Source organism: Dipodomys spectabilis, unplaced genomic scaffold (genome assembly GCF_019054845.1).
Source record: "Dipodomys spectabilis isolate Male_0828 unplaced genomic scaffold, ASM1905484v1 ptg000004l, whole genome shotgun sequence".
NCBI classification, from domain to species: Eukaryota; Metazoa; Chordata; class Mammalia; order Rodentia; family Heteromyidae; genus Dipodomys; species Dipodomys spectabilis.
Window position 1 is genome coordinate 12,279,827 of NW_024870681.1, and position 24,024 is coordinate 12,303,850.

Consider the following 24,024-nt stretch of genomic DNA (forward strand, 5'->3'; position numbering starts at 1 on the left):
ACAGCGCTGAGCTAAAACTCTTCATCCTCCCTCCCCTGTCCCTGCAAATCTGACTGCATGCATGGCTTGTATCGCATAATTAAATTTCCAGCCAGCAGCAGGAAAATTTCCAATCCTCCTTCCTTCCGTTGGAGCAAGGTAAAGCTCTTTAGGAATAAAGCAATCTCATCTCTTCAGCCACTTGTTGCGATCAGCAATAGCTTGGTTGGGTAGAGTAGAAAAGCCATAAAGATTGCCGTAACGAAATTACATTTCTTAAAGAGCTTTTACCCCTGACGGCAAACTTGCAGAGCAGAATTTCAATATGTCTTTTGGGGGCAGATCTGAAAACAGCTTTGATGTGTATGTAGCTTCATGATCCAGGGCACATGTGCACATGCACACGCACACAAACACATATCCACGCACACACACATCCTGGGAGTTCCCTTCCTCTTGCCAAGAGGCCACTAGATGGCCAGTAGGGACAATGAGACTAGAAGCAGCAGAAGTTCCCATGGCCAAGTCTGTTGGGGTATTTGGAGATCCTTCTTCATAAGCCTCTGAGTGGATGAATGTGAACTCTACCCTGCTCTGTGAACACTGGTTTAAATGCCTGACCATTTGGGGGACCAGCCTGTACCCCACTGTGGCCACTCCCAGAAGGGCAGAGCATCCCTCAAGAGCCAAGTGTTAACAATTCTGTTTGTGTGGTCTGGGAGTTGGAAGCCAGTGCTCTCCAATGGGAAAGCTGCATCTCCAGCCCCAGGGTCCTGTGTTTTAACCACCACGGTTGCAAAGCTGGCACTGTAGGAAGCAAAGGCCTAGGGGTCAAGTCCTGCACTTGCTGGGCCTTCTGTTACCCGCTCTGTGACTGGGGCCACTCGGTTGTGGGAGAGGGCCTGGGACATCCTCTCTGTCCCTTCTCATTTGTGGAGTGGAGCGGCTGTCTTGTAATGTGGATGATAAAGTCAAGAGATATGAATTCTGTCCTGTCCTGTGCACCTGAGAGCATTTGTGTGTGTGTGTGTGTGTGTGTGTGTGTGTGTGTGTGTGTGTATGTGTGTGTGTGTGTGTGTGTGAGAGAGAGAGAGAGAGAGAGACAGACAGACAGACAGACAGGCAGACAGACAGGACAGACAGACAGGACAGATAGACAGGACAGACAGACAAGACAGACAGACAGGACAGATAGGACATAGTCAGACAGACAGACAGGACAGACAGACAGGACAGGACAGACAGACAAGACAGACAGACAGACCAAGAATGAGCATGTGCTGGTCCCAGGACTTTAACAAAGGATCTAGGCACTCACCCTATTTTTGTTCAAGGCTGGCCCTCTATCTCTTGAGTCACAGCTCATTTCTGGTTATCTGTTGGTTAATTGGAGATGAGTGTCTCTCCGATTTGTTTGCCTGGACTGGCTTCAAACCTTGATCTCCAGATCTCAGCCTCCTGAGTAGCTAGGATCACAGGTGTGAGCCACTAGCAGCTAGCAATGAAAGAACATCTTGCCACCTGTGTTAAAGTCTACATGGTGGTAAATGAGAGGTCCTGGCCATGGGAAGAAAATGCCACCAAACTTTCCCGAAGCTCCTGATCTGGCTTATGGCCCCACTGCGCACAGCAGCAGCCTCCCATTCATCCCCCCAGTCTCTAGCTGGCTATGTCTACCAGCGATGGTGGAGATGGGGAGAAGGGCACTGTTGTGAGCTCAGATAGTGAGAGCTCAGCTTCTCTGGGAACTAGAAAAGTGTTTCATGATCCCCAGCATAGAAATAACCTGTTGGAAGCTACGCAAGAAGTGGGGAGCCCCCTCCCCCAATTTTCACATCTGGCTGTCAGCTCATGGCACAAAAAGTAGCATCCTTTCGAAGCAATGGTGATGGTGTGGGTCTTCCTTCCCACCCCAACTCCTCACAAAGCTCTCTGAGCCACAGCACCACTTCTGGTTTTCTGGTGATTTATTGGAGATGAGAGTCTCATGGGCTTTCCTGCCCAGGCTAGCTTTGAACGGTGATCCTCAGATCTCAGTCTCCTGAGTAGCTAGAATTACAGGTGTGAGCCACCGACGCCCGACTTGGCAATACTTATTACTCCTCTCTTATGAGCTGGGTGCTTCCTTACTTACTGAGATGGAGTAAGAAGGAGCTATACACTCCCTGTCCTCAGAAAAGTCTGCGTGCTAATGTCTTAAAAATCAAATAGAAGGAGTTCACCTACCTGTTCCAAAATTTGTAACAAACCTAACAAAATGAAATGTTTGGTCAGAAAAGGAGGATACTCTAAGGAGAGGAATATAAAGAAGCATCCCTATGTGCACTTGACCATATAAAATATTTATCAAAATGAACTCCAGGAAATGGAAACAAAAATGTTTGGGCAGAGACTAGTGGAAGTAGACTCCAAAAACATAGAGAACACGATCTCTCTTTCTCTCTCTCTCTGTCTCTTTTTTATATACATAATACTGGGGTTTGAACTCAGAGCCTAGGGCTTGCAAGTCAGTAGCCCTACCACAAAGCCAAACCACCAGCACTTGATCTGTTCTTTTGCAAGTTTGGTAAAGACAGAGTGGGGTTCCAGTACGCAGGGGTTTGCCTGAGAAACTGGTATATTTGTCCTTGCCACAAAGGTGCCCTGGGGCTGCTTCCACTGGCTCTCAAGACCTGAATGCTAAACACAGCATTGTTAAATTACATGAACTCGTAACTATCTGGGAGTTGGTGGCTTATGCCTGTAACCCTAGCCACTCAGGAGGCTGAGATCTGAGGATTTTGGGTTGAAGCCAGCCTGGACAGCAGAGTCTGTGAGACTCTTATTTCTAATCAACTACCCAAAAGCTGGAAGTGGAGCTGTGCCTCAAATGGCGGAGCACTAGCTTTGAGTGAAAAAGTAAAGGGACAGAGTCCAGGCACTGAGTTCAAGTCCTAGTACTGACTTGAAAGAAACAAAATAAACATAGAAGCAAAAACTTGTAATTAGATACATAATATGAAACACATAGTAATGCATACCTAGTACTTACACCTTCCTAGGACTACTATACAGTGGATCTGCACAATGGAAACACGATCTAGGGGCATGACTTAATGTGTGTAGCTTAAAATTTGCACTACCAGAAATGGCTAACACTACAAACAAATAGTTCCTAGCTCTGGGTCAGCATGCCCTTGTGTAGGACCAGCCCAAGGCCTAACTAACCCTCAGGATGTGCTTACCTTGGCAGAGAACTTGAGGTGAACTTCAGCCTCATCTGCAAGGCTCTTCTTTACTTGGGCCCAGGCCTCTCCCAGGGAGCTGCAACAGGAAGAAGACTGTGAGGTGTGTGTGTGTGCGTGTGTGTGTGTGTGTGTGTGTTTGTGTGTGTGTGTGTGTCGGGGGTGGGGGGCTCAGAAAGGCTATATTCACCAGGGGTCTGGAGCCACGATCCCCCTTGACAAAGGGCTCAACTTTATGTCTTGACGAAGTCTGTGCTCTTCATCACTATGGACCAGGCAGGATAAGGCAGAGGCCAGGCACAAAACACCCACCAGGCCATACCCAAAGCCAAAATGGGCTCACCTTCTCTTTGGAACTCAGAGAGCAGACAACAACAGCCAGAGAGGTGGCTAGGAAATATCTACAAGACAGTGGGGTGCAGCTCTAATAAAATCCTCAGCTGAAGCCAGAGGTGCAGAGCGGGCACTCGATACCCAGCTAATGACTACAACGGATGCCTTCCTGGCATGCGTCTCCCTCATTTCCCGCCGAAGGTGCACAGGTATTCTGGTAACCCAAGGATTACAGGCAGACCTCTGCTGCTTGGCTCTCAAGAGAGGCACAGGTATAGGGAGAGGCAGTCAGGTATAGGGACTATGCGGGTACAGCTGCATGCAGAGAAGGTTCTAGATCACCATCCTGAGAACGTGGCTTCTCCCCTCAGAGATTCCAGATGCAGTTCTAACTCTGCTAACTGCTCAGCTCACAGCACACAGCATTCTCTCTAAGCAACATCCTGGCTCCACTCCAAGGAGAAAGTTCAGATGGAAGAAACTTCCAGAAATCCTCTAGACTTTCAAAGGGAGGACCCCACTCCTACAAGCTTCATTATTTGGAACTCTAGCCTCACTGATCATTCGAAATACTCTCTCCCTCTCCCCTTATTCCTGACCTCTCCAAACCAGCCAAAGAAAGCCAGGCTGAAAGTTTAGGGGACTTAATTTAATAATAAAAAAAAAAAGCCACCCTGCCCTGGGGGAATTCATTAAACTTGAGTGGCAAAAGCTGATGAAAAGATAGCACGCTGGGATGCATCGAGCTTCCAGACCCAGCAGTGAAGAACAGAGCCCACCAAACAGCCATTGTCCCTCTGATCGCAGTCCAGGTCTGTCTGTCTAGTGTTGACTCTGGACCAGGTGAGTGTTTGTGGATAATGGCTGAGTGATTTTTATCTGAGTCTGGGTTGCAAAGAGAGGTCTCCAGGAGGCTGGGCGCCAGTGGCTCACGCCTGTAATCCTAGCTACTCAGGAAGCTGAGATTTGAGGATCAAGGTTTAAAGCCAGCCTGGGCAGGAAAGTTTGTGAGATCCTTATTTCCAATAAACCATTGGAAAACCGGAAGTGGCGTTATGGCTCAAGCAGTAGAGCTGAAGAGCTGAGGGATAGCACCCAAGCCCAGAGTTCAAGCCCCATGACAGACAAAAAAAAAAAAGAAAGAGAAAGGAAGGAAGGAAGGAAGGAAGGAAGGAAGGAAGGAAGGAAGGAAGGAAGGAAGGAAGGAAGGAAGGAAGGAAGGGAGGGAGGGAGGGAGGGAGGGAAGGAGGGGGAGGGAGGGAGGGAGAGAAGGAAGGAAGGAAGGAAGAAAGAAAAAGAGAAAGAAAGAAGGAAAGAAAGAAAGAGAAAGAAAGAAAGAAAGAAAGAAAGAAAGAAAGAAAGAAAGAAAGAAAGAAAGAAAGTAAGAAAGAAAGAAAGAAAGAAAGAAAGGTCTCTTGGAGAGAGCCCGCAAGAGGAGCTGTGCAGGAGGTGGGGGAGACTGGGGCTCAGTGCTGACATTTGTCTTTGCAATGTTAAGAGGTGGGACCTTTGGGATGAGATTAATGCAGATAATAACAGAGCCCATGATGCATGCTGGCTGGGCATCATACTTGCTTTCCTACCAGGAGATGCCTTTGGCTATGTTATGGTACAGCAAGAGAGCCCCTCAGTTTCGGGAACTGAAATCTCTTTTCTTTATAAATTACCCAGCCTGTGGTATTCTGTTACAGCAACATGCAAAAGTGGAAAACTTGAGTCACACAGATATGGTGTACCAGGTATGTCAATGAGAGGACCAATGTGTGTGTGTGTGTGTGTGTGTGTGTGTGTGTGTGTGTGTGTGTGTGTGTGTGTGTGTGTGTGTATAAGCACTGGAGATGAGGACCAGAGCCTCATACAAGCTAGGAAAGTTCTCTGTACTCAGACAGCTTTTATTTTTTTTTGACAGTTGTAAAGCTTGAACTCAGGGCCTGAGTGCTGTCCCTGAGCTCTTTTGCTCAAGGCTAGAACTCCACTACTTTGAGCCATAGTGCCACTTCCAGTTTTTGAGTGGCTAATTGGAGGTAAGAGTCTCATAGGGATTTTTCTGCCTGGGCTGGCTTTGAACCGTGTTCCTCATATCTCAGCCTTCAGGGTAGCTAGGATTATAGGTGTGAGCCACTGGTGCCCAGGTTCACACAGACTTTTTAAACTGATGATACTGAGACAGCTGTATATGCACAAGACAGGAAGGTATCTTCACCTTTATCTCATGCCATATGTACAAATGTCAGGGTGGATCCTAGCTCTAAAGGAAAAGCCAACAGAACACAAAGCCATTCTAGGAAGGAAGGTGCACGATGAAAAGGTGTGTGTGTGTGTGTGTGTGTGTGTGTGTGTGTGTGTGTGTGTGTGTGTGTGTGTGTGTGTGTGTGTGTGTGTGTGTGTGTGTGTGTGTGTGTATTCTGTCCTAAGTATCTGCTCAGAACAATTCTATGCTAACATACAGTTTAAGGTATACTGAATCAAAATGCAGGTAACCATCACAACTGCCACCCGGAAATGATCAAACCCTCATTTCCTTTGTGCGTGCATAGGAGAGAAAAACTCAATAAATAACTGAATTATGCTCATGTCCTGTGACATGTAACCTGGACACGGGGGCTACTGCAGCCAGTGTCTCCCACAGCATCCCCTAGACTGTACCAAACTTCTACGCCTTAGCTTTGCAGTCTGACTTTATTTTTTGTTATTTCTGTCCAGGTGGGTGTTTGGACTGCTATCCACCTATTTTAGGCTTCCTGTCACAGTTGGGATGATACATGTGTTTCTTTTTGTCATTAATTTCTTTTATAACAGATGCTACATCCAGACAGAGCATGTCTAAATGGCTTTGTTTCCCACCCGCCACCCCCCAAAAGAAGTTAGGAGACACTATATCCAACTCCCCTTTTCTTGAATTGGGAGTCTCGAGGATTTCTCTGCCCTGGCTTGCCTTAAAGCTTGATCCTCCCATTTTCAGCCTCTTATGTAGCTAGGGTTATGGACATGAGCCGCTGACACTCAGCCTACTTTGGAAAGTTTTTAACATAGTCTAAGTTACATGTCCAGAATTGTATATAAATGCAAACCAGTGTCACTGCACATTGAATGGCAGAAGTCCCTGTGGATACTGCCTATGTATCTGTTAGCAGAGCACGTGTGTGTGTGTGTGTGTGTGTGTGTGTGTGTGTGTGTGCATGCATGCACACACAAGTGTATATGTTTGGGGGGCTCCTATGAATGCAGTGGTGAATGGGGCTGATGCCTACATACAGGTGAATGGCTTTGATATTTGGATGTGAGCTTGTGTTTGCCCATGCGCATGTACCTGGCATGGTGGTACTGGCCAGGCTTGTGGTGTACGGCTGCTCAGATAGGAGCATGTGTGTGTGTTGGCAGGACACTGTGTCCTTGGCAGGAACCCAGCCCCAGGAGGTAGAAGCCGGAAGACGGCAGAGTGGCACAGTGCTACAGGAAACGGGGCCGAGCTGGAAGACCCCGCCCCCCCCCCCTCCCGGCCCTGGCAGCAAGGCTACTTCCCTCTGAGCCTCCTTCCTGCCCCATCCCAAGCCTGTGCACCCCACCATGGGGGATCAGGAAGCCTTTTCCTGCCATGAATATGTGCGGCAGAGGCAGCAGCCCTGCTGGGCAGTCCCATTGCCCGTGTGGGGAGTGAAAATCACTGCGCCCCTCCATGGTCAGCCCATGCCAAAGCCTTAATCAAAGCCATATTTGCCTGGCAAAATCTGCATCCTCAGAAGGGTTCCGCGCTATGAAGGCAGATTCGGATTCCCTTAGCATCCCAGCTGTCTGACAACCACAACTCCCCAATGATTTGTCTTCCTTCTTGGGGGTTCCTTCCGCCCCTTCCCCTGTCTTGCAGGGGGATTAAACACACTTGCACAGGACCGAGGTCAAAATGAAGGTACTTTCAACTCTAATTTCCTGAGATGCTCCATGACTTCTTTACGCAGAGATGAAAAAAATCACATATCATAAAATGAACTAATCTAACACAAACCATCCTCCCATGGCGTTTAGAATAGTCTCCATATGGTGCAAAAAGTCAGTGTTATTTTGTGATGGCAGCTTCATCAGACAAATATACACCCTTACCCAGTTATTTCCCATGTCCCTCTCCTCTGGGCTCTGGTAACCGTCCTGTCCCTATGGCTTTACTTACTCTGGATTTTTCATATAAATTATATACTACGTGACTAAAACAAAAATCCATGAGACTCTGATCTCTAATTAGCTACCAAAAGGCAGAAGTGGAGCTGCGACTCAAGTGGTAGAGTTGGAAGCTTTGAGCAACAAAGCTAAGGGACAGTGCCCAGGCCCTGAGTTCAAGCCCTAGTACCAGTGCATGGGGACATGTGTGCGTGCACACGCGCGCGTGCAAACATACACACACATTCACAGACAATCCCCTCAGACCTAGTTTCTTCCCAGCCTGCTCTCTGAGAAAGAGGAACAGGGGTGTATATCCAGAGTCAGGGCACAGTGCCAGGGTGGGGCGGGGGGGGGCGGGTTCTGGAAGCTTCTAGCACCTAGTAGGAGGCCTGGATGCCTAGAGAGCTGACAAGGAGAAGGTGCTTTTCTGGACTGTGGCTGTCCAAGCCCTGAGCCACAACCCCTGGCTACCTGTCTTGAACAAGGGTCTCCAACTTTGAACCACAGAGGCATCTTATGTCATGAGTTCCCTCCAGCTACAAGTCACTAAGTCACACATGGACGCCATCTTGAGCCAGGCGTTGGGAGACTCACCAGCCAAGAGGAGTGATGGGTGAATGAGGAGCCCCATCCACCTTCTCCACATCCCCTGATCCTCCCAAGTATCCTCGCTCTCCTCCCAACTCACCCTTCCTCCTGTGCAGCCAGGGAGTTCTGGGAGAGTTTGGCCAAGTTCTTTGCATATTCCTCTTCAATCTTTATCCTGCAAAGGGAGAAAACCCAACATGTCAGCTCCCTGATAGATGGACGGGACCTGCCATCTTGCTATGTGTCAGCTGTATAAGGGAACATAACACACCTACTAGACTGTGGGGTTTGGAGAGGGCCTGGTCTCATCTCTCTGCCCAGCACACAGTGGGGCTTCATATTGACTCAGTGGAACTTATTTCTTCATCTGAACAACAAGAGTTCTCTTGTCCCTAGGACTGTGAAGATGTAATATGCTGCTCACACTGCATGTAGCCCATGGCTGAACACATGAGAACCTGTACACAAATGACTGCAACTTGTGATGGGCCATCAGGGGCAAGCTGTGTGTTCCCCCTTTTGTTCTTGCCCCCAAACCTAAGTTCAGGCCCTCCCTGATGGCTATTGGTCCCTTGGAAACAAGAACAGAGGATCTCTCCAGGGCCTCCAACCCCCAATGTCTCTAATTGCCAGGAACTGTCAAGGGCACATGTGTTTCCATGGAAACCAGACAGGGTCCAGAGATGCAGCTCCATTCTATTTCCCTGGAGAGGAGAGCACTTGACACAAGTTTAAGGCTAGCCTCCAGGACGTGTGTGCCAAGTATGGGGTGTCAAAGGCATCAGGTACTACCTAAGTACTCCTTTGGGCCCAGGTGGGGGCAGAGGGGCTGTGTTGATGACCACCAGAGGTAGCCACAGAGCTGGGACCCCCACAGCACACAGAGCTGGGACCCCCACAGCCCCTCTGTGCTTTCTGGTGGTGATCAGAAAAGCCCAGAGACCCTGAGCAGCAATACTGGCTTCCTGACTGCTTAGGGAGCTGGCCTTGAGAGGGTGTGGTGAGGGGATGGATAACAAGTCTAGTGGGCCCATTTTGTGTAATGATAATGGCATAATTAGGCACAGACATTCATGATCTGTTACCGCTCACCCTGCTCAGTCCTAACCTCCATCTCTGGCTACTCTATCAAGCCTTCCAAGTCTCATACTCATTTAGTTCCCATTCTTCTCTCACCCCTGTGGCTTCCTCTCCACCTTCCCTCACCAGGATTTATGAGGATTGCTAGCTGCAACTTCATACTGTGACTGAAACCTCTGGAAGCCAGATCTTGCCATGTCGCTATGGCGATTGCACACACTGGCACAGGAGGGGCTGGTGCCATTTGCCTCCTCAGCCTCCCGTGGGTGGCCAGCCCGCATCTCTTCCATCTCCTGCCCCTCCCTGAGCCCAGGCAGCATGACTGCATCCTTGGTCAGTTACACTACAATTTATATACTCCTAGACGCTCACCAATCCTGGGCTTGGAGGCCCTTCCCATGAGACTCCAGGGTGCGCTGAGAAAAGTTCCAGGAATCTGCATTTCCTCTGAGAGGGCCTGAGTGTCCTAAAATAGCAGCTCCCAGGCACTGGCTAACCCAACATTGGTAAGAGCACAGAGCCGGGTGCTGGTGGCTCACATCTGTAAGCCTAGCTACTCAGGAGATTGAGGATTGCGGTTCAAAGCCAGCCTAGGCAGGAAAAATCGTGAGAGTCTTCTCTCTAATTAACTGCTAAAAAAAAAAAAAAGCCAGAAATGGAGCTATGGCTCAAGTGAAAGAATACTAGCCTTGAATGAAAAAGTGAAGTGAACTCAAACCCTGAGTTCAAGCCCCAGGACCTACACACACACACACACACACACACACACACACACACACACACACACACACACACACACGAAAAATCTGTGAAAAAGATGTTGCCATTTGCTGTAACTAGTTGTAACTATGTCCAGTATACCTGGGACACTAGCTTTTGGCAAGTTGTGAGCAACACACATGCAGGTGTGTGAGTTTGTGACACAGAAGGAAGAGGACGGAGAAAGGACTTCCTTCTGTAGCTCCCTTTGTTTTCACTAGGCTGGATTTGTGTTTTCCTCATCTGTCTTTAGATAAACCCGTGAAGATCAGAATGAGGTTATGGGGATACTTCTCTCCCCAGCAACTCACATGAAGCTGAGTTACAAGGTAACATTCCCCTGTGGGGTTTATGGTCAGAGGCCTAGGCGGGGTCTGAGGGGCCTTAGAGGGCTTGGGCATCACCTTTCCCGGATGAACTCTGACATCTCCTTCTGCATCTGTTTCCCTTTCAGTTGCTTCTGGAGCAGCAGTTCAAATCCAGCCACAGTGCCATTGCCTTGGGGGTCCTTCTTATCAGCCTAGAAGGAAATGGAAGCAGAAGTGATCAGCCACGGGAGTGTCTGGAGCTGGGAGAACAGAGTGCAGAGGATGCAGATTTACCAGCCACCCGGCTCCCAGCTGGTAAAGGATGGCTAGAGCACCTAACTCCATGGTCTCACCTGGGGCTCCAGCTCCCATGTACTGGGTCTTAGTCCTGGGCTCCGGAAGCCACAAGCCAGATAAACCCTCTGTTCTCCATAGATGGCGCAGCCTCAAGTGCTCGGCTACAATAGCACAGGGCGGAGTGAGACCTGCGCGTACCTCTCCCAGTCTCCATGAGCCTGCACAGCCCAGGTGAAACCACATCACCTCGGATTTCCTCCCAAAGCTCTGTTCCTCCCTATTGCAAACAGCTTAAGCCCCCAGATCCTGCAAAGTCATATGCATTGCCAGCCCTGCTCACTGTCCCCTTGTTGCCCTCTCCAGCCCTGTCTGCACTCCATGCCCTATGAATAGTTACACAGTGGGAGGGACTTGGGTGGGCCCTAGTGGTGGTGGGGCACTAAGCATCTTTGGGTGTCTTCTAATGTGGAAGCAATTGGTAGAAAAGAAAGACACACTTCTGCCTATTTTCCACATAAGGTCTTCTGTTTTTACCTGGGCTTGATCTTGGACCACAAGCCTCCTACCAATGTATCCTAGGTTGCTGGGATTGTAGAAATACGACACAACACCAAGCTCGCGGTTTCACTAACTTTTTTTTTTCCTTTGTCCAGGATGACTTTGAACCATGATCCTCCTGCGGTCTGCCCTCCTAAGTAGCTGAAATTATAGTCATGCACTACCATGCCCAGCTCTGTAGTTTTTCATTATCACTCTATGATTCAGAACAGGGGGACTCTACCTCCAGGTGTCAGCAAGAAAGACCTCCCTCCACCATAGTCTCTCCCAGATGTGCACTTCTGACCATCGGGACCCTGAGGAGGGGGAACCTGACATAGCACCTACCCAAAAGTAGTCACAATAGCTCCACTCTGTTGGCTTCAGCAGCTGCTGTTCAGGCATGGTGTCTGGATGAGGGAACGTCACACAGTTGACCTGCAAGGCAAGCAGCAGAGAGGAAATACTTTTCCTGGAGGAATAGAAATGAAAAACAGAGTACAAGAGAGGTTTGCTTGTGTCCAGCCTCGTGAGATATGCTCTAAAGACCAGCGTTGCAAATTGGGGGCCATAGGCATTCACAACTCACTTGACCCCCTAGAAGGGGGCTCTGTCACAATTGCAAACATCTGGATTCTTGACTCAGCAAGTGCACTGTATGTGTGTGTGTGTGTGTGTGTGTGTGTGTGTGTGTGTGTGTGTTGTGTGTGTGTGTGTGTGTGTGTGTGTGTGTGCCAGTCTTGCTGCTTGAACTTAGGGTCTGGGCTCTTTCCCTGAGCTTTTGTGCTCGAGGCCAGTACTCTACTACTTTGCATCACAGAGCCATTTCCAGCTTTTTGGTGGTTAATTGGAGATAAGAGTCTTATGGACTTTCCTGCCCTGGCTGGCTTTGAACCTTGATCCTCAGATCTCAGCCTCCTGAGTAGCTAGGATTATAATTGTGAGTACCCCATACCTGGCTTTCAGCAGCTGCACTTCTAAAAGCCTATACTAGAGATATAGTTGCTCCAAAGTGTAGGGACATGTGTACATGTCCGCACTACAGAAATATTATGCTACAGCAATATTATGTCAGCCAAAGGCTGGACCAGGACCCCACTTTCTGTGAAGAGAATGGATAGACAAAAATGAGACAGACGTCTACATGCTAGGTAGGAGCCCTACCCCTTGAGCCACACTTCTGGCTGATTTTGTTCTATTTTTCAAGCAGGGTCTTGCTTTTTGCATGGACAGGCTTGGACCATGATCCTCCAATTTATACTTCCCTCATATCTGGGATGACAGGCATATGCACCACACCCAGTTTTTCCCATTGACATAGGGATCTCATGAAATTTTTTGCCTGGGCTTGTTTTGAATCATGATCTCCCTGATCTGAGCCTCCAAAATTGCCAGAACTACAGGTGTGAGCTGCTTCATCAGGCTACAGATGCACTTCTTTTTTTAAATTCATTTATTTTTTGTGTGTTGGTCATGGGGCTTGAACTCTGGGCCTGAGCGCTGTCCCTCAGCTCTTCAGCTCAAGGCTAGTGCTCTACCACTTGAGCTACAGCACCACTTCTGGTTTTCTGGTGGTTTATTGGAAATAAGAGTTTCATGGCCTTTCCTGCCCGGGCTGGCTTTGAACTGTGATCCTCAGATCTCAGCCTCCTGAGTAGCTAGGATTACAGGCCACCGGGAACCACTGGTGCCCAGCTTACAGATGTATCTCTTAACCATTGATATATCAGGATGAACTGTTAAGAAGGTGGGGAAAGGGGGAGGGGGAAGAAAGGCACTGAGTACAATTATTAGAGTATGTTTCATTTGTATACATAAAGTAGGACTAAATACACATCCATTTGATTTTTTTTTCTGTATAGAATATTTCTGGAAGCTGATGGCCTGATTTGTTCCCAAGATGATGAACAACAGAATCAGGGATAGGAATGATCCAGAGGTGGATGAAGATCACAGCCAAGAGGTTATGTCACGATCCATATTAAGATCCACATTATGTGAACTACAACAGCTTAACAATCATAGTGAAGTCCCATACTTGGGGCTGGCCCTTGCCAAAAGAGAGTGCTAAGTAGCCTTTGTCATGTTTTGCACTAGCCTATTTGAGGTGCTCCTGGCTGTCGGTGCAGCATGGAAGTAGATTCAAAGCCCAGATGTTCCTGTAACCTCTCCTTGCAGCCTGAAAACTGGCTGAACCAAGGAGATGTCAGATGGGAGAGGGCAGAGCTGAGGTCTGCAGAGATTTTTTCCCCCCAGGGGTACACTCACCCACTTAAATCACTTGTAGTCACTTGAGACCAGCTAAAAGCTGGGTTTTTAATGTAAACTCTCTCAGTATTTTCAGTGTTGGTAATTAATTAAAGGTTTCACAGAATAGTAAAGGTAATAATAATAATAAACCAACAAAGCTCCCAGCAAACTCCTCTGTCTGCTGAATCAAGCCCAAAGGGCTTTGGATGTGATCTCTGATTAAGGGTTCAAGGTTGGCTGAAAGTCTGCATGGCTTCTTCCTGTGGCCTCCTCCTGGTACTCCGCCATTCCAGGGAGCCCGGCCTGCAGTGGCCTGTGGGAGGGAGCTTCTCACTGTAGCCTCAGGAAAGGGCTTGCTTGGGGGCAATCATAGAAACAAGGGATGTTTTCTGGGCTTTCGTATATCCCTTATTTCCTATTCCATCCACTCCTGTCACAACCAGTAATGGTGATCACAGATCATCTTTACTTGGCTCTCATCATGGAAGCTCATGGAAACTGCAATCAAATTTAATGCTACAAGAACTTTGATCTTGAAGTATATTGACTGACGGGGCATAGAGGTGCGTGCCTATAATCCAAGCTCTTGGGAAGCTGAGGTAGAAGGTCATGAGCTCAAAAGCTTGGACTACATAGCAAGGTTCAGGCCAGCAAAAGGAGACACTATTTCAACCTCTCTCCCTCCAAAAAAAAAAAAAGGAACATAAAAATAGCAGAACGAAAGTACAGTTTATCCCTCAATGTGAGGCAGGGAGGGGTTCCAGGACTCGGCAGATAGCAAACTTCTTGGATGTTCAACTTCCTTAGATGAAACGATCCTGTTTGCATAGAACCTACACAGCCATTTCTAAATGTGTGTGTGTGTGTGTGTGTGTGTGTGTGTGTGTATCTGGGGGCTTGAACTAAGGCCCTGGGCTTTAGGTTTTTCACTCAAGGATGACTCTCTACCATTTGAACCATATCATCATTCTAGATTTTTGGTGTTTGACTGGAATAAGAGTCTCAGGGAGTTTTCTGTCCAAGCTGGCTTCAAACCAGGATCCTTAGATCTCAGCCTCTTGAGTAGTTAGGACTATAGGCATGTGCATCTGGCACCTGGCTCATTTCTAGTCTTCTTATACCTAACACAATGTAGACACTATCCACATACCTGTTATATTGCTTAGGGAATAACAAGAAGTCTGTGCATGCTCAGTACAGCTACAATTTAAGAAAATGATTCCAATGTTCAATGGCTGAACACAGGCACAGAATCTGAGAATGCAGTGCTGACTGCTCAGAAACAGGTTATTATGGCCTCCTAAGATGCCTCATGCTCTACCCTTCCCTCTCTTCAGCCATTTTTTCCCCTCACTCAGAATTTCCATGGCCTTGGTCTTTCATGGGTAAAACATCTTCTCATAGAGGAAGAGCCTGACCATGAGAGGTGGTGACCTGTCCTCAGAGAATGGATACATCTGCCCAGCCTAGCATGTCCTGGAAGATAGACCCCTCTAACTTCAGGAGAGACGGCACCAGGCAAACAGCAGGGACCCTCCTAAATCCCACCTGGCCTGTCCTCTGTCCTGAAGTTGGGCTGATATGGGCCTTGGAGTCACTTGGAGGGTATGTGAAGCACTCTGGATGGTTCAGGAGGTCTGGATGGAGCCAGGGCTCCCAGGAGATTCTGGGGATCCAGGAACCATGCAGTGGGGACAGGGTACCACCTGAAGAAGGCTTAATGTCCAATAGAGCCCCAGAGCTCTGCTCTTAAGCTCCTGCATGACCTTCCAAGAGATCCCTGTCTCAGGGACTTCCAGTCCCTGGATAGGGTCCCTGGAGTGGCCCTGCTGCCCTACCTAAGGAGAGCTGGCTAGACAGGAGGGGAATTAGATGGCCTAGACAGCCCCTACCCCCCCCCTCCCCCCCAGGTGACAGTCACCACCTCGGTCAACTCTGGTTTTGGGGATTTCTTGCTGGCACATAGCCCAAAGGGATGTCCTGGAATTGAAACTCTCTGCCCCCTGGCGGGAATGTGGAGAACTGCACCTCACTGATGGGTTCCTGGAGAGCACTTCTTCAGGGTCCATGGCCCTGAGCTTGGCATGCACGCTTAGGATAGGCTGAAAATCTCAGCCTCATTTGATATGAGGAAAGATCACAGAAGTAGAGTATTTAAATCCAGATCAGGCTAACAGCAAAGCTAGGCCCTCAACCCCAAGGCAGGGGGCTCAGTGTTCAGCGGAAAACAAGAGAGGGGCCTGTTGGGGTAGAGGAGTTCTGGCCACTCCTGCCCTCTCTTCCCTGAGCTCCCGAGACTCAGGATCATGCAGAGAGACATGTACCCTGCCCCTTCTGGGGTACCCAGCATGCAGAGGATGCTCTATCAGGCCAATTCTATACAGGAGTAGCCAAGACCACAGGAGATACTCCCCCTACATTTTGGGGTACCAAGGGCATAGATGGATGCAGGCAGTGAGGTACGCATCCATGGTGTTAGAGCTACTGAACCCCTCCAGAGGGGCTGATGTGGGGAGATAGGGTGCCCTGCTCCTGTTCTAGCCCAGCCCAGAGTGGGCTTAGGGGTGGGGGTGGGGTAGTCTCCTCTGCCACTTGTCTGTGCTACCTGCTTGCAATGTGGAGCCTGGTTTGACAACCCAGTGGTCCTGGATCTTCCTCCTGGTTCAGGAGGGTGGGTGAGAGGAAAAGCTAGCAAGTTGGGGGTGGGGACAGAAGAAAGAACTGTCTCATTTCATCCTGTGCCCAGCTCGACCCAGGGTGCCCTGCCGGAGGATCTGAAGGATCCCCAAGTTCCCCCTTCTAGGAGGGAGTGTGGGCATGTAGCTTTACTGTCATCTTTCCTGGAGTCTTCTAGATGCTGAGGGCAATGAGTGGCCATTAGCACCCGTCACTCTCAATCAAACAAGCCAGCTCCATCTGCCAGCCTGGCTCAGCACCGGTAATGACAGCCAGGGAAGAGAGCCAGCCAAAGCTGCCAACGCTGCCCCTGCTGCCAGGACACCCATGTGTCTGCCCTCCCAAACCAGTTCCAGGCCACAAAGCTTCAGAACTGAGCCCTCTCCCCACTCCTCAGTGTAGACACAGCCCCGTGCTGTTCAGGTCTGGACGCGTGTGCGCGTGGACCAGATACAGTCGGAAGTTGTATGCTTCATCTCCCCAGGGAGATGGAAGCTCGTATTCCTGTCTCTTGGGAACAGGCTGCCCCCTCTTCCTGAGGAAACCCTGAGCTCTGGAGGATCTGAATCCAGAACCAGGGCTTAGGTGACAGGAAAGTGGGGGGAGGCTGGGGAGAGGGAAGAGCAGTGGTACAGAAATCTTTAGCCTGGAGACGTACGGGGCCATGGAGGCCAGGTATCCTGGCCTGGCAGCTGGAAGGAGACTCGAGTTCAAGTGCTCCTGGTTTGCTCTGTGATCTACAACCGGTCCCTCTTTTTTGCTCAGTTTCCCTGGCAACAATTTTCCAAGGCACAAGTGTTTATTTTCAGACTGCTAGAAGCATTTGGTGAAAATGCAAATTTTTATATTCTATTCCCAGAAAGACTGAATTGTAGCTATCTTTCAGGAATCTGTATTCTTTATTACATTTGATTTGATTTGATATCTTTTATTTGGGCAGTACTGGAGTTTGTGCTTGCTAGATAAGTACTCTATGATTTGAGCAATGCCTCCTACCCTTTCCGCTTTAGATGTTTTTCAGAGAGAGTCTTACACTTTTGCCTGTGACCAGCCTTGGACCTTGATCCTCCTACCTCTGTCTCTGGGATTACAGGCAAGTATCACCACAGTTCTACCTACGTTTTAAAACCAGTGTCTTGGAATATCAACCTCACGTTGCAGACATCTCAAGAGGAGCAGAAAACGGAACAGGAAAGGCACCAAGGTGAGAACAAGACTTGCTGTTCCAAGGAAAACTTCATTTTTCCTGTTTGTCTCTCTTCTACATTGCTAATAAGTATATCATTCTTCCATTCTTCTCGTTGGGGACTTTTCTTTTCCTTGCAGTATTAGTGTTTGGACTCAAGGCTTCAGCCATACCTCCAATCCACTTTTGCTCGGTTACTTTTTACTTTTTCTTTTTTCTCCCTTCCTTCCTTCCTTCCTTCCTTCCTTCCTTCCTTCCTTCCTTCCTTCTTTCCCTCCCTCCCTCCCTCTTTCTTTCTTTCATTCATTCATTCTTTCTTTCTCTCTTTCTTCCTTCCTTCCTTCCTTCCTTCCTTCCTTCCTTCCTTCCTTCCTTCCTTCCTTCCTTTCTTTCTTTCTTTTGCGGGTCCTGGACCTTGAACTTGGCCTAGGTGCTCCTTTTATGCTACCACTTGAGCTACAGCACCACTTCCAGCTTTTTCTGTGATTAATTGAAGAGTTTCAAGGACTTTCCTGCCCAGGCTGGCTTAGAACCTCTATCCTCAGATCTTAGCTCCTGAGTAGCTACAATTACAGGTGTGAGCTACTAGTGTCAGGCATTTAAGATAACATGGTCTCCCCCCCCCCTCCTCCCCCCCTCCCCCCTGCCCGGGCCAGTCTGGACCTAGATCCTCCTATTTAAGTTTCTTGCTGTAGCTACGGGTGATAGGTACATGCTACCATGCCCACCTACTGGTTGACATAGTGGGGGGTGTCTTAAGAACTTTGGTCTGGGCTGCCCTCAATCAGAATTCCTTTTGATCTCTGTCTCTTGAGTAGTTAGGATTATAAGCACAAGCCGTTGAAACCCAGCCAGAGCTTAGGTTTTGATCCTGATGCTTCTTGGTTGGGTGACCTTGGCACAGTACTGTTCTGTGCCTCAGTTTCTTGGTCGGCAAACAGGGTGAGAATCACTCTGGCAGGCATCCAGCACTTCCTATGTGCTAGGCTCTATTCTAAGTGCTTTACCCACACAGAGCCATTGGGTCCTCACCCATCCCCTCCTCACAGGAGCTACCCCCACCCACTCTCCATTTCACAGATGTGGACAGTGAGGCAGGCAAAGCGGAGGCACTGGACCCAAAGGTTGAGCAGCTCAGCAGTTCCCTGCCACATTCTAGCCTCAGAAACCAGACAAGCAACCCTGGTACTGTATTGATCCTAGTAACACCTGACCCACCAGGGGGCAAAGGGAGCCACATGGACCTCTGCTTGTAGAAGAGAGAGGCACCCAGCGGTGCTGGCTGTTGTTAGTCTTTGTCTCTTGTTCCCACACAGAGGGATAGTCAGCTTGGATGAGCCAGGGAAAGGCACCTGCTCCTGATTTAATGTCCATGGAGGTGGCTGGAAGGGCTCAGCATGGTAGGAGATGGAGTCCAGGATATTTCCCCACTGTAGAATCATGGACATTCCCTGTCCAACTCTCCCATGCTTGGGCAGACATAGCAAACCCAGGACTCTACTTCTTAAGTCTAAATGTTGGGTGATGGACAGTTCCTTCCTCTAAGAGGAGGGGGCATTGATGGCCAGCCCCCACCCTGAGTCTAGCAGAGGGCTGAGAGAGGAGCGGGTGTGTGTGTGTGTGTGTGTGTGTGTGTGTGTGTGCTGGCTTCTTTGTGGACTGGTGGCTCTAAGCAGGAGCTGACTGCATCTCACTGGGAACTCCCAGGAACTCTATTCTTAGGGTGCCATCTCTTGCTTTTTAACTTTGACAGCTTCCAGAAGTTTCCCCCGCACAAAAGCAACCCTGCCGTGTTGTAATTTACACGTCACCTCACTTGCGCACAGCACGGTCCACCTTCTTCAACCCGCTCTGATACATGTGCCTTCCCCTGCCCGCCCGACAAAAATGGCTTCCACCGCCAGCCCCCCTTCCCCACAGTTATTTCTTCAAGGAGGATGTGGAGGGAGGTGAAATGAGAAAGAGACCGGGAGGGAGAAGGAGAGGGAGAGGGAGGGGCTGGGGAACTTCAGTCACATCTAAGCTTTGCACCTTTCCCATTTCCAGGCTGGGCATCCTTTCTGCTTGGTGGCCCATGTTACCATGGCAACGGTCCAGCCGTAGCCCCAGTTTGCCCCAATTTGCCACCCAACCTTGGGAGCATCCCCTGTAAGGTACTTACAGTGATGGTGTTTTCCTTACTGTGCTTTTTGCCTGGTGATGAGGAGCCCAGGTTCTGGAGAGAGAGGTGAGAAATATCATCGAAGCTGTTCTCCATATTGGATATGCATGTATTTATGTCCCCCTCCCTCCATTCAGGTTCCCCCAAGTCGGGAGGGATTAGTGAAAATCTCTGCACTGAGGGCAGGGTGGGTGGGTAGGGAGGATGTGGCGAGGAGTTCGGGGACCTCCGCTTGTCAACTCCTAAGTCACCATATCCTGGAGCAGGACAAGCAAGAGCATCCCTGAGCCCCCTCTGCTCCCTCGCTCGGCAGAGTGGAGGAAGGTTTGTGCTCTCAGAGAATTGCTCCAAACCAGGTCTCTCCCTCCTCTTCTCTCGGTCTATGATTTGGGGAGTTAACCCCTCCACTGCCCTCTGCTGGTGAACAGTTCTGTGGCTCATTGCCTGTGCTACGGGATCCACAGGGGAGTTGAAGAGTTAAGGCTGACTGCAGGTCACTGCCTCCTGGCACTGAGGACTCAACACATGCCCATCTTATTCTGAACCCTCCAAGTCCAAAATATCAAATCACAGAGAGCATGCTTAAGGCACTGCTCTATCAGCCCCTGGAGCCAAAGCAAGCGTCGGACTCCACATCTCCGGATGTTTTCCCCCCTGTCTTGTTTTGTTGGTAGCAAGAGAATCAGGGTCCCCGAAGAGGGCCGTGGCTCATACATGTAAGTCCTCGCTTCTCAGGAGGCTGAGATCTGAAGATCTTGGTTCAAAGCCAGACCAGGCTAGAAAGTCTGTGAGCCTTATCTCCAATGAACCAGCAAACAGCCAGAAGTGTAGATATGGCTCAAAGGGTAGAGTGCCAGCCTTGAGTGAAAAAGCTAAGGGGCAGTGCCAAGGCCCTGAGTTCAAGTCCCAGTACTAGTACAAAAAGAGACAAGAGAGAGCTACAGAAAGCCAGAATCCTAACTAACTTGAAGCCCACTTGTTCACAGATGCTAAAAGTCTTAAGGTTGAACAGGTGGAGAAATGCAAGGATAAGCCAGCTGAAATGACCACATCTTAAAGACAAGGTTTGGTTCCAACCTACACTGGTCAATTAGCAGTTCTGTTCAAGAGTCAATAACAGAGGTCCCGGGTCCTGAGCCACACACGGACCCCTAAAGCATCAGGGGTAACTGTCGCATGTGTTTTGGACCTGTCACTGCACTGAAGTGTAAGCAAGTAGCTGTCACTTTATAAAGACCGGAAGAAGTAGGAAGGGGCTTCCCCCATGAACTTCAGGAGACCAGCAGCCCCTCACCCCTGCCCCAGGCCAACACAGGCCTGGACCACCAGGCAGGTTGAATAGCAGCAGAGGGGACAGCCCCCAACCCCTCCAGAAAATGAAGCAAAACAGTTTGAGTCAATCCCTTCCAGTCTTCCTGCATCTGGTAAACATCAACTCATGGAAAAGAATGTCTTTACAAAGCTGAAGGGCCGTCAATGTCACAGACGACAAACTACATAGAGAGCTCTGAAACCCAGGATGCTAACTTGCTGAAGTCTTACTGTCACCATCTATAAATATTGGTATTGGGGCTTGAACTCAGGGCCTAGGCACTGTCCCTGAGCTTTTTCACTCAAAGCTGGTACTCTACCACTTGAGCCTCAGTTCCACTTTTGGCTTTTTTGCTAGTTAACCAGAGATGGCAGTCTCTCATTTTTCTGCCCAGACTGGCTTTGAACTTCAATCCTCAGTTTTCAGCCTCCTGAGTAGCAAGCATTACAGGTATGAGCCATCCGTCCCTGAATATTAAAATCTCCCCTAGTATCTTTTTGTTAAACCAAGGAGCCTCTGCTTGTATCAAATCCTCTGGGCACCCTAGCAGGCTTTGGGGTGACATCAGGCTTGTGGCCCACTGTGGTTTCCGTGGATATGTTTCAAGTAGCAGGGCACCCATCTGACCCCTTTAGTACCCTCCCAGGCTATTAGTTCTCTTCCTTGACACCCGGAGCTTCCCATGCACAAACACTAGTCAAGTGCATACATGGCAGGAAGAAGAGTAGACTCTGTAGCTTGCAGTCTCTCCTGCCATGGACAAACATTTCATTATCAAGGCCATGGTGAGCCTACCCCAGTAGGGGAAGGGACGTGGCTGTGATGGTCAGCACTTGCTGTGGTATTTCAGTTTACATACAGCTGTTGTTTGGATGACAAGGCCGAGGAGGAAGACTACCAAGAATGGAAACACACAGCAAGAGCCCCCATCCATGGAAGGCTGTTGTGTGGCGGGCGGGCACAGGCTGAGCATTTGCCATATTTACTCTCCCTTCATCCCTACAGCCCCAGTAAGGCTCATAGCCTCCTGTCTAGTTTGCAGACTGTGAAACTGATGCTCACAGAAGATACAATGGCCCAAGGTCATAGGCTAGGAAATTGAGGAATGGGATACTGGAGTCTAAGTCTACATACTTCATTCCTCATTTCTCCAAGTTTGAGATCTGGGGTGCTAGCTTGTTTCTCAGGGGTATCTGCAAGAAGGGGACAAAAAAATACTTCCATCACTTATGAGCGTTTGCTTCAGGAAAGCCATGTACAGGATGGTGTATTGAGAGTGGATGGGGAGGTCACACTTCCTCCTGGGCCAGGACAGGAATGCATATCATCCATTGAGTATACCTCCACTCACTCCTCATCTCTGTCCTGGTACATGTGTATTTTGCTTTTCCCTTTTCATTTCCTTCCTTCCCTCCCTCCCTCTCATCTTTTGTTTTTCTTTTTTGCCAGTATAAAGGTTTGACCTCAAGGCCTTGAACTTTCTTGGCTGGCTTGCTCACACCACTCAAGCCATGTCTCGAGTGCAGCATTATGCTAGTTAGCTAGAGACAGAGTAGCAGAGACCTCTCTGCCAAGGTGGGCCTTGAACCTCAATCCTCCAGGACTCAGCTTTCTGAGTAGTTAGGATTACAGGCATGAGCCACCGATACCTGTGTATTGTGATTGCAAGCTCTTCTTGTCTTTGCTGCTGCTGAGTTGTGTGCTATCATCCAACTTCATCTAAGTATATGTGCTTCACATATGTGTACAACCACCCCCCACGCACACACACCCCTACAGTGCTTCTCTGAAAGGACTTAGAAAGAATGACATTCCAGCTCATCACAGTGATATTTACTAACTACATTTTTTCTTCCCCAAATACTATTCCCTCCTAATAGGAACTCAGGCCTTGGCTCCTTGGAAAATGACTAATTCCAATCCACTGTAGACCTAGGACATCTTATTTCACCGGAAGGAAGGAAACATGCAAGAAGGGATGACAATATACTGTAAGGAAGCAGAAGCCAGCTCTTAAAGGAGCTCCTGCAGGTCACATTTGGGACAATCGGAGCAACAGGATGAGTAAGGACCATGACTGAACAGATCTAAAGGGGGAACATTTCATCTCAGGAGATGCCAACAACAACACAATGTACCAGGAATTAGAAATTTGCCATGTGGAAGCTCCAATGTCAAGAGGAATCTGGGCTAAAATCACCACCGATGTTTGAAGTATCGAAGGGAAAACGGTTAGGAAAGAGGAATGATTCATAGTATCTCGCTGGTACCCTGAAGAGCACCAACAAATCAGAGCCCGGCAAAGAGAAATCCAGCAATAGCCATGCTGACCAAGAGCTCAAATTTAGCCCTTTGGTGGGATGCAAAACTGGTGTACACTTTCTTACGATCAGGAGATGTGTTAAGAACCACCTCCAAAAGACCCATACAGAGATCTCACCAAACCACCCAGCCTCTACCCAGGCAATCCTACGTGACAAGTAGACCAAGAATGTAGGTCATTCATCCCACAAGACAACTGACCTGCACACTTCAGAAAGTACCTAGATGAAGAGGATTAAAGAGATAACACACACATAAAATCGTCTATTTACAATGGGACATTTCCAAGCCAGAGGAATAAGGGATTGATCTACGCGCTAACCCAGACATCAAAAACAGTGTGAATGGAGCAGCTGGTCACAAAGGACCACACACGGCACAATTTCCTAACATGAAATGTCTAGAAGAAGAAAATCCACCGACAGAGAATAGACTAGCCGGTGCCTGAGGTTTGGGGTGATCCCTTTTGAGAGAGAAAAATGTTCTAAAATTCACTGGGATGATGATTATAAAACTCTATGAACATCATTTTAAAAACCCACCAAACTGTACATGGATTGCATAATATTCTAAGTTATGTCTCATAAAGTTTTTTTTTTGAGACGGGCAGGGTCAGAGAGAAACAGCAGATATCCCAGAGAAAACTGAGGAATTTGAATATTGATATATATATGTATATATTATATATCTATATGTTATAGATCTATACACACATATAGTGATATTATTGATTTTATATTTGATAATGGTGTTTCTCCTTTGATATATTTGTGACAGTTAATCTGTGTGTGTGTGTACATGTGTGAGGTGGGTATGGATGGGTGTGGGTGTACCCATACTGGGGCTTAAACTCAGGG

General features: G+C 48.6%; 1 protein-coding gene across 3 annotated transcripts in view; it reads right to left on the reverse strand.

Annotated features, from left to right (window-relative positions):
• The window catches only part of Gas7 (growth arrest specific 7), a 207,691-nt gene that overhangs the window by 12,676 nt on the left and 170,991 nt on the right, over positions 1-24,024 (reverse strand). For all 3 annotated transcript variants that reach the window (XM_042693708.1, XM_042693716.1, XM_042693725.1), the window contains 5 exons: positions 19,534-19,587; positions 11,609-11,698; positions 10,523-10,638; positions 8,380-8,454; positions 3,204-3,282 (listed from right to left, as the gene is read on the reverse strand). In XM_042693708.1, coding sequence (XP_042549642.1) covers positions 3,204-3,282; positions 8,380-8,454; positions 10,523-10,638; positions 11,609-11,698; positions 19,534-19,587 — 414 coding nt within the window. The remainder of the gene's footprint in view (positions 1-3,203; positions 3,283-8,379; positions 8,455-10,522; positions 10,639-11,608; positions 11,699-19,533; positions 19,588-24,024) is intronic.